This window comes from Balearica regulorum, chromosome 17 (assembly GCF_011004875.1).
Source record: "Balearica regulorum gibbericeps isolate bBalReg1 chromosome 17, bBalReg1.pri, whole genome shotgun sequence".
Lineage (NCBI taxonomy): Eukaryota > Metazoa > Chordata > Aves > Gruiformes > Gruidae > Balearica > Balearica regulorum.
This window is the reverse complement of record NC_046200.1, coordinates 5,454,129-5,477,767: the sequence shown is the minus strand read 5'-3', so window position 1 is coordinate 5,477,767 and position 23,639 is coordinate 5,454,129. Positions and strand designations below refer to the sequence as shown.

The following is a 23,639-nucleotide window of genomic DNA, read 5'->3' as shown; positions in this document are numbered from 1 at the left end:
CCCACTGTGGATACATACCTTGTTTAATTTGATTAGGAGTCATTTAATATCCACTTACAACAAGGCACTGTCAAAAGTCAGACCAGCAAGATTCAGTCACTTCATTACGAAAGGTGGGTAACCACTATTCTCATAAGACAGACAGCCGTCCTGAGATCTGTCACTAGCACTACATACTAATAAGTGCTTGCAATCATCCATCTTCAGCAGATCTGTCTGCAAATCACTAAGCAAACTGGCAAATAGCCAAAGCCTTTGCTCTTTCTCTCCCTCCCTTTTTCGGGAGAGCCAGAGAGAGAAAGGAAACAATGCCAAGACAACCTTGGCAACTCTCCCTGTGTCGGTCAATACTATCTCTTGTTTCGGACATTATGTGTATGTTGCAATACTTTTAGAGGCAAGAAGAGCATCTGCATAGAGGGAAAAGCAAATGCTTTGACACATAAGCCCTATTCTTTGCCTAAATCTAGTCCCAAGCACTAGATAGAACATTGATAGGGGATCCAAAAGTGATGTCTGAGGAACAGGTATCAGCCTTTTATAGACTTGCATTGAGAGTTTGATTTTGGTGCTTCTAAAATAAAAATTGTAATATATGTATGTATTTGTATACAAGTATATACATATGTGTTTATTTCAGCAAGCATGAAGGTAAGAAAAATATAGCCCAGGAGACTGAAACCATTCTACTGCAGACTAGAGACTATTATTCTAGCTCTGAGCTTGCCCATCCTTTTACACCAAGGCTTTGAAAGGTTTGTATCAATTCTGTTGACTGTAATCCCTTGATGACAGTGGCAACCAGTGTTTTAAATGCACTTAACTTGATTAGGTCTCAGTGGATTGTTTGCTTTTCCAACTATCATACGCGTAGGCAAGAGTGCAATATAAGCCTGGCCAGCTCTCAGACATTCTTTTATTGATCCCAACCCTCATCCTGAAGGTGGTGAAGCTTCCACTGACAATGAGAGCTCTTTTTGCCTGCGTGAGAGAGGAATGTGTCATATGTTTATTTAAAAATAAACAAAGTGATCTGATTCAAAGTGTGCGTTGGTGTTCAGCATCAGTATTTAGAAAAAAACCCCAAGCTTTATTCCAGCCCAGGGAAGACACCAGAACAGTTCAGTGAATAGGGCCTGATTTGACTTTATCCTGCCCCATCTTCAAATTTCAACTTTACTAATGGATATATTTTGGAAAGCACAGCCAGAGAGGATTCCTGAGTTACTGCTACACAAATGTTTTCCATAATAGTCAACTAGTTTTAATAATGACTTTCAATAACTACAAACCTGAGGTGCTTTCAGGCCCACAGCACCCTATAGAAAGTTTTTATAATATAGCCTATCACTAGTGCTGCTACTCCTACAGATCTTTGCACATATGGCTTAACCACTGAAGAAAATTTCTTTTAATCACCTTGTTGTTCTTTATCTTTCTAAAAAAGCCATAACAACTTTTTTTATTAATAATCCCATTTTAAACTTAGAATACAGCCAATCAGAGAAAATTAAAAATTAACTACTAAAGGCAGGAGTTAGAAGCCCACACGGCTGAAAGTAATAGAGATCATATTTACGTAAGTATGTGTATTTAAGTGTTTCAGGTTTAGGATAAGATCTCCTTTGCCAAAAATGTGGCAGCTATATTTGCTAGTCTCCATGGGAAATGTTATAAAGAATCAAAAGCAAACAAATTTTCCTTTCAAATAAACTTGACCCGCATGTTTTAGACATATGTTTCCCTTTGAATCCTTGTCCTCCTTTGATGGTGCTACATACTTTTCCCCCTTTAAGACCAAATACTTTGTTGTTATAGCAATACTTTCCCACAATTCTACCATGAGGGCCTCCTTGGTTTCTGAAGCCAGGGCTTGAAAGTCATCTTCACTCCTTGCACACAGGTTCTCCAGGCAGGATGCCTCAAGACCTTTCTGTAGTTCTGCATGCAAACTTTAGCTATTGTGCTACCATCATAGCAATTGGGGGCAAAAAAATAAAAATAAATCTGAGTGGCATATAACTCAGTGTAGAGGGAATTCTGAATTATCTATGACCCCTTGCACTTCTCTTCTCCCTTCTTGCACACTCATTGATGCATTTATTTTTTCTCTCCCAAGCTCTTTGTGTGGAATTAGCTCTAGTCCTCCCCCCCCTTTAGCTAGCACGAGAATTTTTTAAGCTATCTGAAAAAATCTTATCTCACTTAGAGCTTACACAAAACTTTTGGGTTGTTAACAACATTCTTGTTACTTTAGAAACGAACCTCACCCAAATTAACACATTGGGCAACAGGTTGCCAAGGCACCATACTGGACTGTCCAGCAGGACCAAACACAACCTCTGAATCCAGAAGCAGAAAATTACAAGTAAAAGTACTTTATCTCTTTGCTTGTGACCAATAGTGATTTTAGACTTCACTATAAGGCCCACCCACCACAGGGAGATAAAGGCTCTGTCCAGAACCACGATCACTTATTCCTTATATTTTCCGCTAATATATTTACGGACCTCCACCAATGTACAATTAACAAAAAAGTTACAGTGGTGCTTTCCACAACTTCTATATCGGATCTCTCTTGATTCTGTTGAGCCTCACTCGTTGTACTTCTGCCCTCATTAGCACCCCTATATGAACAACTCTGTAGGGAGTCTGGCACTTCAGAAGTTACTTCACTTTCTAGACACGTCTTTTTTAATTCTAACAGTATGACTAATTGCTGAAAGGGGAAACTGTGATAATCAGGAGTTGGAGTGTGGTGCTACAGGCTACTAGTCCTTAGCACAAGTACTCAATTGTTGACCTGATCATGTCCTGACTGAAGTCAGTAGAAGCTTTGGCATGGATTTAAATTGTCACAGGATCAGATTTTGGATCAATTGAGATCTGTGTCATTATCTGTAACCTTTATATAGCATTTACATGCATCAGTAGCTGAATTTTATGATACTATCACACTACCTCAAAACCCTAGGTGAGAAATGGGTGAGGTCATTAGCCTGAAATAATTCCTATTAATATCTATAGTAAGAATTTATCATTGATTGAAACAGGACTAACACAGAGCATGTGGTGTAAATTATTTTTACAAAGAACCAAGATGATTACATTTAATGAAAAGCACCATTTTTTTCCTCCACCTCCAACACTTTAACTGTTGAGAGTTTTGTGAATGTGGAAAGCTCACATCTGAGAATTTCATGGTTTCTAAAATGAACGTATCATGTGAAAAAATTTCTGGATGAAATCTGTTGTTATAACAGGCATTTCAACAAAGTTCAGAAGAAAGCATCTTCCGATCAGGGGAACCAGAATATCGTGAAGTACAAATGTATCATGAACACACAGGATTGTTCGTATTAAAAAAAAAAAATAAAATTGTAACAGGGCAAAAAACTTCCCAGTCAGGATCCAAGTCCCATCATACCTGACACCGTATAAACACATCCACAGACATTTTTCTCCTGACACTGTGCTCCTAGATAATGTGCATGCAAGGAAAAGATACTAGGTAGTCTGCTTTGCAGGATGAAACAGATAGCTCTTGGGAGAATTTCACCTTGCAAAATAAATGAGCATGGATATCTAAAATCAGTTACATGTGTCATCTAAAAGCTAAGCTTATTTAATTTCTTGTACAGGCCAGAGGCTGCAAGAGAAATCTACCTTGATCTTATATGGCTCTTGTGGTTTCTTCTCACTTTCCCCTCTCCCACCTATATGTATGTGTATATATATACACACATACATGTGCACGCAGAGGAAATAAATTTCCCCCTCTTTCAACTGTTGCATAGGGACTTAGCAATCAGCTTCAAGATTGGTGAATGCATAAGCAGTATCCAGAAGAGCACAGCCAAGGAAGAAACCACGACTAGCCCTCTTCCCTACCATCTCTGCTACCCTAGGAGGGTCACTCAGAGCAGTAGAAACTCCTGGCACCATCAAGGTGCAGACTGGCTAGCTGAACACTTGTCTTCCCATCTATGTACACTGTAATCTCCAGAAAGGGCGTTCCTTGGGAATGACGATGCCCTCTGCATGCAGGACGGCCAAGGTGCGTGGCAGACAGGTTTCAAATATGAACACTGGCCCTAGAAAAATTGAACATCAGCTTTTGTTAACTCTGTTAGATCTGTCCTCTGCTTGTACATTCTTACTTGAGGCTCAGGACTTGCTATTTTATACTTAAGCTATAATTAACATAATATATAAAATAGTACAATTTATATTTTTCATATTTATTATATTCATATTGTATACAGAATTATCTTAACATTAGACTTACTGGCCAGTCATATACTCTTTGGTCCTAATGATTTTTCAGTCAATAAGCAAACAAAACCAGAAAACACCAAGAAAACCTCACTGATAAATGTGCCTGTTCACAGGGCTTTCACTAGCTGAGCTCAGAATGACAAATGAAAGACTTCAGATTCATTTTTTGTTTTCAGTAAAAATCTTGTTTAACAGTGTCATGAATATTCATGTTTTTGGCACAGCTCCCGATTAAGCATGAAGAGCCAAATCAAACAAGAAAACAACAGTCCACTTGGCTCTACAAAAGGAGGCATTGGATTTTGTATGCTAAAACATGCACTTAAATTTTGCTGTGGCTGTGCTCAAAGAGAAATAAATTCCCCCAACACCAACAGCAATCTCTTCATATGCAAAAATAATAATGCCAGTCAGTAGTTACTAACTGATCCAAAGTCCACTATGTCATATGTAATGTGTCCTATATTTACATCACAGGAGTGCAAAGGTTGAGGAGCTGCTGGTTCACAGCTGCTGCTCATGGTGACAAAGAGGACCCAAAGCAGCAGCTTCTGGAGGCCCTTTGACCAAAACAGGTGCATTGCCTCCAGCAGTGCTGCAGAATGGTCTGGAAGGTGCTGCCAACAGACCCTCAAGTCCTCTCCCCGGTGCTGAGGGGACAGGGTTATAAATTGTGCTTTCTTGGAGACAATCTAACAGCTGTCTGTGGTGTCCTCAACCAGTCCTTGTATTTAGGTAGGTCAAGGACTGGATGTGCAACTAAACCTTGTGCAAGGATAGAACAGAAAAAAATTACACCTAGTACACTTTTTTCCTCTTAAATCTTTGTATACTTCATGGAAGAGTCACAATCCTTCTCAGAAGGATCACCAGGTCTGTTATGAGTGGGTTCAGTGTTATAGTCCCACTATGCTGATAGACATGAGATGTGGAAGGATCAGCTGAATGACAGAAGAATGCAGTCTCATCCAGTGGCTCTGGAGATGGCATCTTACTCCATGATCTGCTGCTTTAAGCATCACATAGTACCACTTGCACCAAAGGAGTATACTTTTTATACATATTTATGTATTAAACATGTAACATCCTTTATTGTAATGAAGTGAGTGTAAGAGAGGTAACTTGTCTAGAATACTGTTATTTTAGAAAAGTCAGAGTCATTGTCACCATTATTATTTTCAAGCCTGACCACATGGAAATTTAATACGCAAACACTGGAACTGTGATAACATTCTGTCCCCTCTCATCACATGCTGGAAAGATATTATCACTCCTTTATAAGACAGCCGAAGCAGTATCAAGCAAACGCAAGTCTCACATTGTGTTTAATCAGACAAGAGAAATTACATCTCCAATCTCCATATTTCTCTCTTCAGTGAGAATGTAAGGAGTGGAAGGTGCAGATAAAGAAAAACTGAAGAGGTTGCTTAAAGGGAAAGAAAAACTTTGCCAAAGATATGGGTGTTCATGCAATGTAAGTCTCAAGTTCCAGCGCAGCCAACACTTATTCACTTACATAAATTTACTCATATCAGAATACAAAGCTTAAGTGATATGATCCCATCAGGATCTGCACAAGCAGCATACTAAAAGTTAAACACAAGAATTAAGGTTCAACTTAAGAAAAGCTGGAAAGCATCATCCTGTCTCTCTAGAGGGTGGAAAAAAAGCATACATTTTACAGCTGCTGTTTCCCAATCTCTGTTCCACATATCCACATCTGATAGTTACACTTCTGAAATGACATCATACTTGTGCTTATAAGCAAATCTGTTCCAAATATATTTCACAGCCGGGTAGGGGTCCCAGCAAATGTTCAGGGACTTGTGATAAGTCTATCTCAAGCACGCACCACAGGTGGTCAGTGAATTCATTTGCCAGGTTTGAGAGTGGTCAGAAGGCAGTGGCATGCGGTCTTTGCTGGGTCAGCAGTGCAGAGACAGCCTTCTGCGCACCCATACCCACAGACTCAACGGAGGAAGAAGATGAGCTGTCTCTTGCCCAAACAGTAACTAACAGAGTATTGTGGATTGGCCGAGACAAGAAGGAAACACAAGATACTGTAGTGGAAAGAATAATATGGGAACGCTAGACCAAGAACAGGAAGCTTCATGGTGATGAAGAGGTGTGCCTGGAGCTCAATTCAGCCCACATTTTTAATCATTTATCTACTCACTTGAACTGTGCATCTTTACCCTACATTACATTGGCATCTTTGTTCTGGATTTCCTCTTTCCAAAGCATTGGAAAAACGCAGCACTCCAAAATTCCTTCCCATCTGAGAAGTATGATTATGCAAAGCTCTTTACTCAGATGAACAATCTGTACCCACAGAACCTGCCCCAAAATCGTTACAACTGTCCACATTAATCTGCCTTGATGATATAAGGATTTCCGGACTCAAACATTGCCAAGTTGCTTTAAATCACCGGTGACAATTAAGATGTTTAGATCAGGAGAAAAAAAAAAGTCTATTAATCACAATCAGCTTTACCTATCAGGTCAGGAACACTCATTTGGAATCTTACAAGAAACACTGCTCTAAGGGTAGTTTAAGCCTTAGATAACATACTAGAAAGATACAAGAAGCATTAAGTGGCCAGATTTAAGCAATCCCTACCAAAGTCAAACCAGATTCCAATTGTCTCCAAAATGCCCTATCTGGAATGAATTGCCATACAAGACTCTTTTCTGCTCTGAATGATGAAGCTTTAAAATGAAACAGAGAATAGTTTGCCATTTTTTTCCCAGATTATAAGAATATGCTCAGATTAAGTTAAATTCAATTTGTTTCTTATTTTTCTTTTTATATTTACAGAAAAGAGAAATAAAAGATTAAAACTGTTATCCATTGAACAAATACTTGAGTACATATACATTTCAGAGCAGCAACTGTAATTTTTAATATGACTAACTAAATTTCTTATGTTTGTAAAGACTCAATTAATACAATCCTCTTGCATTTTTCCCCTCTTCTTTCAAGTTTCTGACTCTGAATCCATTGAGTATTTGGTGAAAAGGCAAATCATAAAGCCGATGTAACTAGCCCAGGGGGCCCCTTAAGCACTATTTAAACAATTATCAAAGTAACATTCCTTATCCATTGAGACTTTTTTTGAGCAGAGAAGGACACACGGATGTTCACTTGCTCTTACCATGAATCTGTTAAGTTTCTTCTTTGAATAGCTAGGACTTAAATAAAAAGACATAATAGAAATGAACAGCAGTGGGATATGTGGAGGCGGATATAATTATGCAACACAACAGGACAATCATTGCCTTTCTGAACAATCAGAGCTTCCTAGAACAAGAAGTTCTTGACCATTTCCCATTCCCAGGAATCGGCTCTTATATCCAGCCGAGATCTAGCCATGACTCACTCTCATTTAGCACTGTAAGAACAAGAGAGTTGTTGTTGAGCCTTCTTACCTAATATGCCTACTGTACAACGTTAGGCAAGGCATCCCCAAAAACGACACCTCCCAGTATTAGCTTTACTAACATGGAAGAAAGGAGTACTATCCCCCAACCAGAATAATCTGCAGTATTTAAAACATAGGTAACCATATGATTCTTTTACATGAAAATAACTCTGTAGAAGAAGGGAAATAACATCTAATTCATATCACATGGGTAAGCAATTAGACCCCTTTCAACAATATTCATTGCAGCACATAGCACATTCCCATCTGCAGGATTAAATAGCATTTCATGAAGCATATGATCTTGATTTTAAAAGTTACTGCACATGTTTAACTTTGGCCACAGCACATACAGCTAAGTGCATGAATAGTCTTTTTGCAGAACTGGGGTTTACAGCTTCAATCCTGCAAACAGTTCTATTGCAGTTCTAATGCACAGCATTTTTAATGCCATCATTCCCAACAGAATGGTCTATCAGACTAAATAATGCTTGATTTTAGTGCAAGGTGGTACACAGTCATTCCCTCATGGGAAATCCCTATAATAGTTAATAGAGATGAACCTAAGAGGGCTGTAAAGATGTTTAATGAGGTTCCATCATGAATCACTCTAAAAGCATATAGAATATAAATACAGATCATGCAAGTCTCTTCTTAAAAAATCAACTAATTGTTATCGGCATCTTTTCTTTTTTACTCTAAATGGAAAAGATAATTGCTACATTTATCAGATAATTGTGATAGGAAACAGGGAGAACCCTAGAAAACACTTGCAGAAAGACTTTTTCGACAGCATTTTTCCTTCCAAGAAGAGAGTCAGCTCTAACTGCTCTCCCCGGTGGGGGTGGCACAGGGGCTGCGGGATGTCAGGACTCAAAGCAAATCACCTCCCCTACTGTGAAGGAGGAACTGTTAGCACTTTGTTCTGCATTTGCATCACTCCACACAGGTTCTGAGGAACCGCAGTCTGAAGGGAACTGGGTAGCAAAGCCTCATGGAGGGGGCTGAGGCTACCACAGTTTCATATAGCTTTTCATGAGACATTTGGGGTTTTAAAGGCAACAAAATAGAAGTACTAATACAGGAGAAGAACTCCCATCATTAGCGTTCAGAAAAAGGATAGGAGGGATTTTGAACAACTGCCAAAAGTTCATGGGATCAATTCAACTTCAAAATGGAGCTGTTTGAGAGCAAAAACAAAGTTAGCATGCCTCATCTGCTATTAGATCCCATTTCCCTTAAGCACTCACCAACACACAGTCAGGGACTGTTTCCACCCTGAAGTATTTGAAATCTAATTACACATGGGTAGGAGTAAAAATAGAGTTGAAGTAGCTGACATAAAATTATGTGCATGTTGAAAGGCGAAACCAGTTATATACCAGGGCATTAGACTTTCACTTTATTGCTCTCTATCCACTACAATCATGACATATTTGCACAGCTATGGCATCCATTAGGTATACACGATGAATAAAAAGAACACATTACAGTGAGGTTTATGTCAATGTTTACTTTGAGTAAGAAATAAAAACAGCTGTTACCATAGTAATGGACAAAGCACCCACCACCTGAGATGCTCTGAAAATTAAAGAATGTAAACTACAGATGACAGCACAGCCATACTTTAATAACACGAAGAGAGATGTGGCATATTAATTTCTGAACAACTGTTCAGGATTTCTTTAAAGATCTTTCAGAAAATATTAAAATTAACCAGCTGTCACTGTCTTTAGCCAGCTGATAAAATCTTTGCTCAACTATGTCAATATTTCTGCCCAGTGTTAATTACAGTAGCATTGTCTTAGACAGATAAGAGAAAAATTCTTAAGCAGTACCCTAGAGTCTTAGAAAATGATGATTACACATTATCTTCATGCATTTCTGTCCAGGCTAGATTGCCACTTGCAATATCCTTTCTAGGGCTTTGAACAGCTTGGTTTAAGATACTAACACTTCACCACGGAATCACTGGGGAATTGCTTTGAAGCTCAATGTCACCTAGCTCAGACCCTAATGAACCTAAGCCACAAGGTTGCTGTTACAGAGACTCTGTTGCAAAGTTGAGCTCGTTAGGTCTGGAATCACCACTTTCACATGTCATCAGGAGCACAGCAGTACCCACCAGTAAATCAAAGCCCAGCGTTAAGGATCCAAGTCACCTATATGAATGCTGGCGCAGTGTTACCTGCAAGGTTGTGCGACCCTCCTGACACTACAGCTGACTTGTCTAACACTGCGTGCTCACTGTTCTTGTATTTGCCCGGAGCCTCTCCGTTCAGACCAGCTCTGTTCTCTTTACAGTTTACTGAGTAGACAAATGAATAAAACTAACACCATCCTTTTATCATCTGCTGTCTCAGAAAACAATATTGTAATACACGTAAGTATGCACTGTCCACTATCATCTTCATACAACCAACAGCCACTAAGTACGTACAAAAAAAAAAGTTTGGTCATTCCCTTCTACTGGAAAACTGTAATCAGGCTGCTATGGAAGAGAAAAGAGGAAGCTGGTGCTATTGTGGCCTCTCATGAATGTCTCGAATCCAGAGGGATACAAAGCAGCCTGTGAACATTCTCATTACTTTCAACAGGACTAAATTTGGGTACGTTCCCAAGTGACAGGCTCCTACTGTGGGTTGGTTTCCATTCCATAGGAAGAACTCTCTATGCAATCAGGGCTTTTTATAAGCTAGACGTAACCTCAAGCAGAAAAATATTTTTGTTGCTACTGGTGGTATTTCTACAACTTGTTGAGACAAGGCACACCAAGTGACTCAGTGATTCCAGCAATTAGCATCACTGCACCTAATTTTTTAAAAGCTGTAGCAAAGCTCTGAGTTCTGAGTAAGGAGCCATGCAATCCATAGGAAAATTTAGTTAACTCAAAATAGGATCCACAAATGTCCAATATGCCAAATAAGGAACCCTCCTAGGCTGGTTAGCAACAACATTTGTCCCTTAACGATCACCTGTAGGGCTGAACTGCCTTCCCCAGCACTCATGGGGCAAGTGAAGGACTAAGTATGACTTTACAGTCTAGCGTGTCAGGCACTCTTATCTGCAAAACCAAGTTATGATTCATGATGCACAACTATTTGTGTTCTGTTTAACGACTAATCGGGGCAGCTGAGGAATCGAGCTCTAGACTTTGGTGTGTAAGTACCACATATTCCCTTCAATGAGCCTGTCTCTCTTGTACAAAGAGCTCTGTCTCATAGTACTGTGGAAATCAAGGCTTATGTCTTAGAGCCAGAGCTTGTAGAGAAAACAAATCTTTTTAAGCAGTCTGACAGCTGATAATGCAGAGGGCTATGTCTCCCCTCCCATTTTTCTTTTTTTCTTAAGATATGCACTATTTGTCAAGTCTGCTTTTCTCCAGTCTTGCTGATTTAAGCAGCAATATGAAAACCTAAAATGATGTTGTTGAAGATGATTAGGCTGTTAGTGCAAATTAACCCCCTGGCAGCTTTGCTAATAGAGACATTTTGTAACACACCAGGAAACAGACAAACAAACAAAAAAAAGATGCTGAATTTCTTTTTAACCCAGTCTCATCTAAACTATGAATTCATCAGCTTTTCTGTGCACTGAAAAAGCCTACAGAAACGCACACACAACAGCACACACCTTTCTGAAGAGGCAGCACATACAGGGCAATGTGGGATTTCAAGGAAATAGAGAGCACCTCAATCAGGTCCCAAAGGAAATGGTGACAAAAATTGGGAGTCAAGTGCTCTATACCTTATAGGAAAGCTCAGCATTCTGTAGAAATTAACTCTTAAGTGCAGAGCAGCACTTCCCACCATCCCCACGCCTTCTGTGGAAGTTTTAACTGTAACGTGCCATAAGAACTTCTAAACAATTTAAGTTCTTTGTGTATGTGCTATCACAAGTGAGGAGCAGTAGTCCGCCAAAACAGAAATTTCAATCAGTCTGACAGTTTTCTGTCTTAAATAATGAGCCCCACAAGCACCAATAAAACAATACAGCTGAAACCATCAGATTTTACAATTCTACTAGGCCAGGTACCTACTCCTGGACTGCTCCCCATACTTCCACCTCATCGCAAGTCCTGAGGGATGACTTGCTGATGTGCCTCCCAGTATCACTCCAGCAAGTCACTATTGCTTTTACAGCTTTAACAGACGCACTAGGTTTTAAAGCCTTGCCATACAACTTTTCTCAGGAATACTCATTTCCATTCAGACCTACAGGCTCATGCACTTCCTTGCTTACAGTGGCCTTGGAACCCAACAGCTTGTCAGACAATCACGCTGAGGATTCCCAGGAGATTCCCTAATGCATCAGATCACAGCCTTTTTCAGACAGCCAGAAAACATTATCTTGGTTCAACTAAAATCCACACCCAGTAGTATAAGTTTCCCTCCCTACTGCTGGTTTGGGAGGACTGAGGTTTATATAGTATGATCTTTTAACGAGCCACCATTGTTTCTAATTAGGCAAGTAACCAAGGATTTAATTAACTGTTGTAACTTGAGTCACACAAGTGGCTAATAGTCTAAACAGAAATTAAGCAGAGGTGCCTTATCTCATCTTTAAGCAGCCTTGCACATGCACAGGCTTTTGCAAAGGTCAGGCAGAGCAGAAGCTAGCAGGAGACACATCGCACCTCAGAGCGGCATCTCAAACCAGGGCAAGAGCTAGAGGCACCAGTGTGCTACACGTGCTGCAGTGTATTCGGAGAAGAAGCCGGGAATTACTTCACTAGTTTGCTGAGACTAAGAGAGATGGGAAGGGAAACTACTTACAGGAGGGGATTTTAACAAGATACCTCAACATGAAGTTTCTGAAACTCAGATATGTATGCATGTTTGCCAAAAGTTAACCAAAACCTTCAGCTCCAGCACTTGAAGCAGCATTGATAGCTAGCAATTCTCTGGGTGACTGCTGATGCAATAATTTTCTTCTCTTCCATTTATGGTCAAGTCCTACAACGGCCCCCATCAATTCTTTCTACTTTTCCAATCAACATACTAGGGAAAGTTTTCAAACATACAAGCCTGAAGCATAAAAGTGCAAATGTGTCTTATAGTTGGGTTATATAAATTTATTATATAAACTATATATATATTTCAGGTTTGTCTACACTCAGTTGATTGGACTTCATGTCTTAGTCTGCACCTAGGAAAAAAATGTACGTGTTACCTGTCACATAACCAGGAAGGCTGACAATCACAGGGAGACAGCCCTGGATTTGGCTCAAAGAACCCACTGACTCCAACTGAACATGCATTTTGGAAATGCCTCCTTCCACGATACAAAGAACATTCCTACAAGTATTACACCACCAATTCAGTTAATTCTTGTAAGCCTTCTGCGTGGTAGGAATTCCACTTTACAGGCAGCTCATCAGGGTGTTAAGGATAATGTTTTCAAAAGGGCTGTAACTTTTGATTCTCAGTGCTGAGTACTCTGTGGACTTCACCGTTGAACTTTACTGCTCAGCTCCTGAACATATGGGATCTAATGTCTCTTCCTGATTCCCTGGTTGCAAAGCTGTGCTCCAGCAACTCAGTCTTGGTCAATCAGCAAATGACTTCCAAAGCAAGGAACTCAGACTCAGCCTTCTAACAACAAATCCATTGTTTATTCTCAGTACTAAGGAGTACACTGTGCATTGGAGACATCAATAGAATTGCTCAGAAGGTTTCCTCAAGCACCACATTTTTATAAAGTCGGTCAGGGAAGGGTGCCTGTTTTCTCTTTTCTTGGTAGCTTCAATTTCAAGTTAATAATCAGCTGCTTTTTAAAATTTACCAAACCTGATTCACTGCTACTACAGATTCAAGTGAGCTCTTCACTTCTTCACTGTTCTGGTGAGAAGCACTTTTTCTCAATCTCTGTTTAAAGGACATCCTCAGCAGCTTTGCATTTTTGAGAATGAGTCATTTGTTTAGAGGACCCAGCTGCCCCTGGTATGACACTGATGTCCACAAAAAGGTCCTGCTAAGGGCTAATGAAATTAAACTAACTGGAGTGTGATACTATTCTCTCAAAATAGCATTAACACATTCTGTTCTTTGAAAAAGTATTGTTTACATCTCAAATGCTTTTTAAAGCTATATTGTGAAATATTTACCCTTTTGCTGTTAGTCTGTCATATGCTTTAGTAAACACCAATTAGGAGTACTTCAACAGACTATGTCCCCATTGCTTACTGAAGCAGAATATAAAAAAATGATAGCACAAGATTGCTATGATTTTTTTTAACCACACATTTACTTTGGAGAAATCTTAACAAAGCACTCCCAAGGTGCTATTACAGCTTGTTACTTGCAAAACCCATAAATCCCATAGCGTAACAACTTTTGTTACATTACTACTTACGCAATACACAGGTGTCCTACGGGGCTCAGAGGCTCACTATACGGAATGATGCAGACAGAGCAAGGCCCAGTCTCTTCCCTGAATTGCATATAGTACAAACAAGCAGTCTCAGAAGGGATGTAGGAAGACGTAAGCAGGGATAAAATGATATGCCTAAAATAACACAGTAAGTCCTGAACAGAAGTAGGAAGAGAATCCAGGTCTCTTCCTAATTAGTACACAATAAGGACTAGACCACTACCTTTCTTTCATTAACCTGCTCCACTGTAGATTTGTAGCTGAATTGTTACTAATCATTCTATAGAAAGGAAAACAAAAAAAAAAAATCAATATGAATTAAAGTTTCACAAGGCTAAACACTAGACAATGAAATATATAAACCCTTCATCAATGAAATATATAACACTCCTCCAAGTCATAATTCACAGTTCTGAACAGTTCTGCAAACCACCTCTGGCCTAGCACCAAACTGTATGGGTCCTACCAATACCATAAAATAACTGGGAAACCCCTTGGATGGGCTGGAAGACTGGGGAAGAGTTCCTCCAGTGTCTTGGAACCCTGATTAATATTCATATGTCAATTGATTTTATTTTCCAGTCTTGACTTAATAATTGACTTGAAAAAGAAATACAAAGAAAAATGTGAACAGAATACTCAAAGATCTTAGTCAGCAAGCTTGCATTTTGTTTGTTCAGGATGGAAACACGAATGGAGGAACTGCATCTCAGGTGAGAACAAACAGCAGTTTGCTGTGCAGAGTGCCTGATACACATACTTTTCTTTATACAGTGTAAGAATTAGCCACTTATAGTTCTATCTGTGCCTCAGAATACAAGATATGTGTCTAAAGAGAAGGTTTAAGGCACTATAAAAGGAAATCTAGCTTTCAGACACTGTATCTGTGTTATTTTTTCACATTCATGCAACAGGTAAAACTGTGGGTCTGAATTTTTGAAGATGAGATCATCTTTTCAATTGAAAATGTACCATGAAATAATGAGACAACAGAAGCAGGTCTCAGGGCTTCAAACTCATCTCCCTTCAGCTGTCGACTGAAATGTTTTTGTTAAATATTTAAAAGTGACTTCACTTAAGTAATGCAAAGCTGCATAGGAAATGAAAAATGTTTTGTTGCGATTCACATCTGGAGACACACATATACGCCCAGAAGAGCATCCCACCAAATCATTCTGTCTCTCTTCATTTCACTCTGAGCTGCATTAGTTTTAAACTATGAAGCGGTATTAAAAAAGTACACTCTTCATTTCACAGTTGGAAATCAGCATTCCATTTACTGTGGAAAATAGGTACTTGGGATAATATGTTCCAAATTATGGGTTAATGCAAAATGTAGAGTGAACTCAGCTCGGATTTTTGTCTCGTATTGTGGTTAACTTCAGCTTCAATTATTCATTACAATGTCACTTGCATCTGTAGCGATGCCCCCGCACTGCAGCACTAAAACTGATAAACCAACAATTAAGCACAGGTAAATTTCAGAACACTAAAGGTTATTCCATCATAAGGTAAGATTAAAATGTCAATATCTAAAATTAAACAGTAATTGCTTGAAAACGTTATTACTTTTCTTCTTTATGTACAGCAGCTAGAATGGCTGAGGGTAGTGCCAAACACTCGACTCCTCAGAAAGGCTAAAATAGGTTTTCCATGCAAAACAGGCAGAGTTTAGTGCTGGAGATCCCCCTTTTTCATGAGCATTTCCTCCAAAATGGCTATTTGTGGCCAGATCACAAAATCTAGACTTTGAAATATTGAGATTTACAAGCAGGCAGTACAAAGATGTTATGATCATAACTACTTTTTCTAGCTATTGCTGTTCTGTAGTACTACTCTATGAGTACATCTTCCTCAAGGTTTTTAGCTGTTCTCAATACTACCTATCACAGCACTACTGTCAATACTCATTAGGAACTGACATATAAAGCTGCCTCAGCTGATGGGTTTAATAGCTTTCCTCACTCCATTTATCCTTTATCCTTCTTCCAATCTGTAGATTTATTATCACTACTAATTATCCATTGTCTTGGGTTGATTTGTTTGCTGGACAAAAGTAATTTAGTAACACTGTTTACAACCTACATCCCTTCAGGTGCAATGAGCCACACTGCAAAATCTGTAATAAGAAGCCTGGGGCAAGGGGGTGGTGGGGGGAGTTCCACTGGTTTTCACCTCTTTTCTCTAATCAGGACAGATAACAACTTCATCCCCTTTCTCTTTACTTATCCTGCTCAATACCTCCTGTAAATCGGGTTATCTGGTGGTTCAGCACCTTCTAGAGTGAGTTAGAGATTAGCTGTTGCCCATCAGAGTAACATAAAACACTTAGCGCTCCTACACCTTTTGCCTGGCCCTGTGCTGTACAGTGCTCTGCTAGATCAAATGTAGCATGTCACGCCATGAAAAACAGATGGAAGGATCCTTTAATGGTGTAGTAGCTGGAAGCGTATTTAGACCTACAGAACACACACAGCAATGTACACAGGCCAACCTTTTCAAAGCTGCCTAATGCATTCAGCTCACCAATTCCCCAGTACTACAAATAGAAATCAAGTTCCCAGCTTCCTACTTACCTTCAAATATGTCAGCATACTCATGCAGCTATGTGTTACTTTCTGAAATTTAACCTCACACAAATAGCTTATTCTCAGTATGGGTATGATTTATTCCCTTATTTGTAGCCTGATGGGTGTGAGGGCAGTTCATAAAAACATTCAGGAACGGAGTCTTGCCCTAAGGATTTTGCTTTCTAATCCTTACAGACAATACACCCAAAATGATGACTCAGATTAGAAAAACTTGTGTACACAGCAATTGGTGAAGCAATAATCAATAATGGTAGCTCTGTAATTTATAACAGCACTGGGAAGTGCACAGAAATTATCTTTATTTTAAATGTTGCTAGTTTTTTGCTTTTCTGTCTTATATTGATGCTACTTTTCTTCTGTTCATATTTTACCCAACAGCTAGAGATAACAGTAATCTTCCTTACTGAGCAGTCAGCAGTAAGTATAATTCATCTCTCTTCTGGGGGCCCAGAAATCCTTCCCAATGGTAGCAACGCAGTGTAATATTTTCTTCCTTCCTTCTCTATTTCTTCAGCTCTTTTATCAAGATTTTCCCATTCATATTACTGTTGATAACATATGGCAAACCAGAAACCCCTTCCACCAGAGGAAGTCAAAGTCTTTCAAGAACAGGACTGAAACAGGCTTCCCACTCCTGAGAGTGATGCTGACCAACTGTTTGCATTTTCTATATTGCATATAAACATTGCATTTCTATATTTTCTATATTGCATATAGAAAATGCCTATAAAGACTTACCAGAGGTGATACAGCAGGACAGGAACAGGCCTGTGAACAGAACCTATATCCTATAACCTATCAGTATTGTTTGAAGTGCTTTCACAACAGCCTTGTGCTGACTAGATACAAGAAAGATGATCTGTGTTTATTCAGACAGTGCTTCTACTATGTTAATGTACTACCATGCATAATTCGCTTCAGTCCCTGTCATATTAGTCATTCTCTTTGACTTTACTGGTGTTCTTGGGCTGATAAATTTATAGATAGAGTAATAAGATTCTGTATTAAGACACAATTTAAGAACACAGTTTCAATTGCAATGATTTGTGGCTATGAGGTCACTTAGACCAGTGTACTTTCCTTTTGCCAGAGAAGATTTGTAGCTATTATTTCGCCCCCACACAAAGCAATGATCACATGCTGTTTGCTTCAGCACTGGATGTTGCAATACCTCAATGAATAATATACAAGAAGCAGAAAAACAAACCCACTATGCCTGGGGATAATGTGTGGTGTGTTTTCCTTTAGGATGATTAAATGTGAATGCGTGTCATAGGATGTAGGGATTGCTCTGCCCGGAACCCATGAGATGAGAGCATACAGCCCTCTATCTGAGCAGGCAAACAGCCATAGAGAAGGTTAAAAGAGCCCCCAGGCAGACCCAGCATGTGCACTGGCTACTCCCTAGCTGCTGTATTCGCTTGCCTTTTTTCCTGTAAGATACAGGCACTTCATAGATTCCTGGGTCAAATCCTACATGCTTTCACACCCAGAAAGTTTCACTGAAGAAAACAGATTTCAGCCACAGAACCAGGAAGCTGAACTCAGCTTTGCCAGCCTTTCACCAGCACTCTGCCACTAAAACCACAAAAGAAACCTTTGAGGTTGAAAGAACAGGCCACAGAGTTTAAGCCTCAGGGGACGGTCCCACATGACTTCCACCAATGGGTATCAAGGCTGTCCCTTCCTATTGCAGTGTCAGGAAAACAGTTAAAACAATTGCCTTTTACTTGAAATTACCCTCCTGTACACCTTAAGCAAAGCTCCCATCTGATGCCTTAGCAACTGCACAGATCAGCATCTTTGGTAGATACAAGATATTAACATGTCTGCAAGACAAAGTTCTCAAAACCAAGACTGCTTTGAAATATCTTCCATTGCTCTTCTTCCTTGTGGTAGTGAAGACAAGGAAGCACACTGAACGGTGCTGATTTTTAAAACGTGAGTCAGCCCTATACTACATCTCAAGACAATGACCACCTGCCCATCCCCACTGGAAGCAAGCAAAAGCCATTTAAAAAAAAAAAAGTATTGGTCTCTTCAGCCTCTTGTGTCTGGTTCAAAGTAATTTTAAGCAAAAATGCAAATCATCATCTCACCAAAAGGGGGTTACAGGAAGAGAACATGACCCGAGCTCTGCATTTGTGATAACACAGAACAACGAATACACCAAAAAATGTCAGACCATTCACTTCAAATAAATCAGTCACCTGTTCTCAGAACCAAAGCCAATCCATTTTGTTCGTAACAGTAAGTCATGCAGACAACTACTGATGTCCCACATTACCATTTCCATCTATTGCACCTCTCAGCATGCAAATGATATCCTTGCCTAGGCAGTCAGATTCACATCTGAGCAAAGAAATACATCACCAAATTTTAACAAGCTTGTTTATCTTCAACTCACTTTTCAGGAAAATAAAGACTGTGGCAGACCTTCAAAGGGTGATCCCTCTCCCATCCACCCAGCAAACGCTCAGTTCATTGCCTTTGGATTTCTTCTTTCACCACAGCTATGCCTGTTATGTGGAAAAGTATTCTCTTTCTACTACTTTGTGAAAAAGGATTTTCAATAAAAGATAAGCAACAGCATCAGAAAAGACTTCTATAACGGAGGTTTCACTCAGTAAACAGGTGTCTGGGAGATTATCTCGCCAACTTAACCAAAGCTGCAAACATCAGAACGATTCTGGGATGACTAAAATCCCCCTTTTTAAAATAAAAGCCTTTTATCTGCCAAGCGACACTTCCTGTTCTAAAGGCTATTCTCCTCAGTAGTTGTCAACTATGTATTAATCTAATTCATATAAGCCTTAGAAATAAATACTTTCGTGTGCAGAATCTTTTGGGAAACTCTGATTCCTGAGGCTTTAAAGAGCAATTCTTGCTTATCACCGTGGAAATTTCCCTTGAATTTAAAGCCTGGTAACCAGGGCGGGGCGGGGGGCATACATCAAATATTTCAATGAATAACAAGTTTCCCAGTTTTTGTCACCCTCAAAGGATTTTCATTTGATCAGTTGGGAAACTGCTAAAGAAGAAAATAAAAGGAAAGTGATCTGACTCAGTAAGGCAGTTCATGTGTTCCCAGGTCCTGTATTCGCCACACTCCTGTCCAAAATAATGGCACTCACTTCTAACAGTGCCTTACAATCAACAGCAATATCAAACACATTAGGCGTTATTTTAAAGGGTATATGTGTTGGCAAAGGCAAATGCTACTTAACTACAAGTAGATAATTAGACCCCTCCCTAAAGAACTCTCATAACAAAACCACTCTGTGTGGGAGAGGCAAAGCACTGTCAGAGCACTTAGAGAAAAGCAGGTAATTGAAGTTTTGGTATGTTTAAACTCCATGCCTGTGCAATAAAAACCTGAATTTAAAAGCCCTGTAAAGCAGAGAACTTTTCTGGTGCCTTACTGACTGTCATTGTGCAGAAATGGCCCCGCTAAAGCAGCAAATTGCCGTGTTTCGTACGTTGTTGCATAATGTCAGCATGTGATAAATGGCACGGCATACGTGTTAAAAGCCTCCTAGTGATGGAGGCTTTCAATCCTCTTCACAGCATTCAAGGAGTAAAATAACGTATTTTGGTTACTAGGAACAACCTTCAGTGTGCATTAACTTCAAATTGGTTGAGATTCATCCCATGTCCCCAACACCTTTGTGTGCTATCACATTAGAAACATGCAAAAACAACCTACCGTACCTGAGTATGAACTGATCCACTGTAGAATTGTTGGCAATCGTCACATAAACATTCACAACCTCTCCTTGTTTGACAGGCTTTGAGGGCAACCAGACAACAATATTACTATCCAGCCGTAACTCTGTTAGCTGAGAAGTCTCCTGGCCTCGATAGAGGCTGACAGATCCAATCCTCTGTAAGTGGGACATGGTTTCATCCATGCCATCTTTTCCTGGCCGGATAGCATTTCCCTTCCTTATATCCTCAGTGGTACACTCTCCCTTCTCGTCTCCTGGTTGAATAGTATAGTAAAGCTCCACAGGGCTCCCTTCTAACTGATCCGGTGGTTTCTTACGGCCCGTGACAACCGTGGGGGGGTTAAACCAGCTTGGCAGAAGCTCCAGCTCTGCCACACACAACCCCAGATCCCCTTTCAGCCTGCAGCTGCCTCTGACTTCCCGCGTCTCTCGAAAGGCAAACACCCGCAGGCAGGGCAGCCATTCCGTGGTGCTGTAGTCATCCCAGTCCCTGCCCACGATGTAGAACAGGACCTGGACTTTGGGTTTGCTTGGATAAATTTTGTCACTCATTATGTAGGCCTGAAGTTTCCAGTTATAAGTAAACTTGTTGGCAGATCCAAAAAAGTTAGAAGTTAACATTAGGTCCTGGGGCACAACTTGTTCAACAGAAAAAGGTCCATAGCTGGCGTTTAATATAGGTGGTCTCTTGGCTTTATATGGGAAGAATGATTCCACCCTGGACTGCAAACTGGAATTTCTCATAAAGTCCTGGTTGGCTTCTCTGAGAAAGAAAGATGTCTCAGCACTGAAGATCCGATAGCTCACAGGTAGGTAAGTTGGTAATGAAGAAAATCTCTGATTATTGTCCAAGACCCCTCGACACTCTGTCACTAATAAAAGAAAAGGTGATGCAAGTTAGATCAAATATGTTTCTAGGTTCAGAGGGACATCGACTACAACTTTAGTGGAGCTACCTGGTAAGTTAGGGACAAGTATTATTTAATGCAAAAAACATTTACAGTGTTTAAATGTAGCCAGTTCTTTTTTGCATTACATTCATAAAAAGAAAAGCAGGTTTTGGTGCTACCTTGCATTTATCTATGATAAACAATTTGTAACACACGCACACATACATACAGGTGATGTATAAAGTGTTGTCTGCAGCACGATCAATTATTCATACTCCCAAAGGGAGTACAAAGAGGAAGGTTCACATAGCAGAAGAAATTCTTGTTCCAATAGCCACTTTACATGGCTGAACTGAACTGCAGCAGTGCTTTGCTAAGCACAGCAAACACAGAAAGTACTCACTGAATGCTTTCACTATCACCTGGATAAGAAATGAATAGGTTACTTGTCATTTGTATGCAACATCTCGCCTCCCTAACAAAACTTCATGCAAATTTGTACAAGTTTGCACACACCAATTCTCTTAAGGACTGGCCACAAATCAGTCAAAGCCTTCCAAAAGCAATTCCCTAAGTAAACAGAGTGTCTTTCAAACCACCCGTGTGCTTGCCTTCCCCACACTTTTTCTGGTCATATCATCCCCTTCGAAACTTTCTGTCCACTTAAAAACTCCTCTCCTGTCCTTCCAATCTTTCCTTTCAGTTACAGTATGCGTAAGGTATTCAGTACGTTGGTATGCTCCACTGAACCACAGCCCCCAAAGGGCCACTAATCACTATCCCTGCAGGAACACTGGCCAGGAGATCAAAGATAATTTCTGTTCTACAGCCAAAGACAGAAACTGCTTTTCTAAGAACTGACACACACACCATTACACTCTCTTCCTCCATCAGGAAACCTTGCTCTCATATTACTGTTTCCAGCACTATGGTCTACACCTCTAACCTAATATTGACAGTACCTCAGCTTTCTAAGTTACTTAAACACAGATGCACATCACAGGCTAGAAATATTTCAACAAGTGCTAATACAGAAGATGTACACAGAGAGAAATCAGTACATACTGGACAATTTTAAGTTTCAGCTGAATATCAGATTCCTTCTGACCTAAACGTTGGTTCCTTATTACAAAGATTAACAACATATATTGGTGAAAGACAAAAATTATTATCTAATTAGGTTAGATAACAATAGAGGACAGTTAAAATACATGTAGATTACCTACTACTACTCACAACGCCTCTTCCTAACTCATACTGAAGAGATTAACCATAGGTACATAAGGTAAATGAATGATGATGCATCTAGTGCGAGACTGCCTTTAGTGTTTAAAAAAAATAGACCTTGCCTTCAGACATACGTCAGTTCCAACATCCTTGGGGAATCCCGTCAGAGTCAGGATTTAAGGTTCCGTGTAAGTTAAAGCTCTTCAAAGATGACAGACAACTTTAAAGGCAATGCATAATACACAGATTCATCTGAAACTCAGGAACACCTAAAGATCTCTAAAAAGCCCTACAGAGACAGAGTCTCTTACCAGCTTTCTCACAAAGGTCTGCAGCTTGAGGATTTTTGCAAATAATCGATTTACTGTCCTTCTAGCATGGCTGGCTGCTAGCATGCTAATTATGCAGTCAAATTTAATTAAATGTTTTGCAAGTAATAAATAATCAATATCTGTCATTACACCAAATGACTACTGCTGACAGACAACTTCACTACAATCCTGTTGAGTGTGCTGGCACTATTTGGTGCTGGGAAAGCGAACAGCTTTGGAAGCCAGGTGTTAGGCAGTTAAGAAAAAAGGAAAGAAACAAACATGGAAGAAGGGGAAATCAGAGCTCTCAAAGGACAGCAACCATAAATTTGAAATAAGGAATTGAGATGTGTTCACTCATGTTTAATTCATGTACCACCACTGGATGGTAGAATTAGTTCTCATAAATGAGCAAGCTACCATGACTGGACAAAAGTAATGATAATAAAAAAAAGAAAGCAAAAAGAGAAAAAGGAAAAGGTAAGAGGCCTGTCAATGAAAACACCAGAATGTAGTGAATTACCAGCACAACACCATCCACCAAGTAGATTCATTTTTAAAATATAACATCGGTTTAGCACACTTACGATCCTCCAATCCTTGGCATACATTTTAATTCTGCTGGAAATGAATCTACAAATGCCACCTCCTGAGCTGATTGATTTCCCCTTAGCTGAACCAAAATATTACTCTGTTAGGGTTATATCTCCCAATGCTATAACACAGATAAGGAATGCAAAGAAGACCCACTTTGGACCTTAGACGTTTCAAGAAAACAGCAAAGCCTCTGTATTTCTTCTGGTCCAGGAGCAGAATAGGA

At 39.7% G+C, this 23,639-nt stretch overlaps 1 protein-coding gene across 2 annotated transcripts in view; it reads right to left on the bottom strand.

Moving 5' to 3' along the window:
* TMEM132C (transmembrane protein 132C) overlaps positions 1-23,639 on the bottom strand; it is a 220,920-nt gene that overhangs the window by 137,236 nt on the left and 60,045 nt on the right. Inside the window, exon 2 of one of the 2 annotated variants that reach the window (XM_075769557.1) lies at positions 20,375-21,263. The exons of the other annotated variant lie outside the window; for it this stretch is intronic. Within the exon in view, the coding sequence (XP_075625672.1) occupies positions 20,375-21,263 (889 nt within the window). The remainder of the gene's footprint in view (positions 1-20,374; positions 21,264-23,639) is intronic. 2 annotated transcript variants of the gene reach the window in all.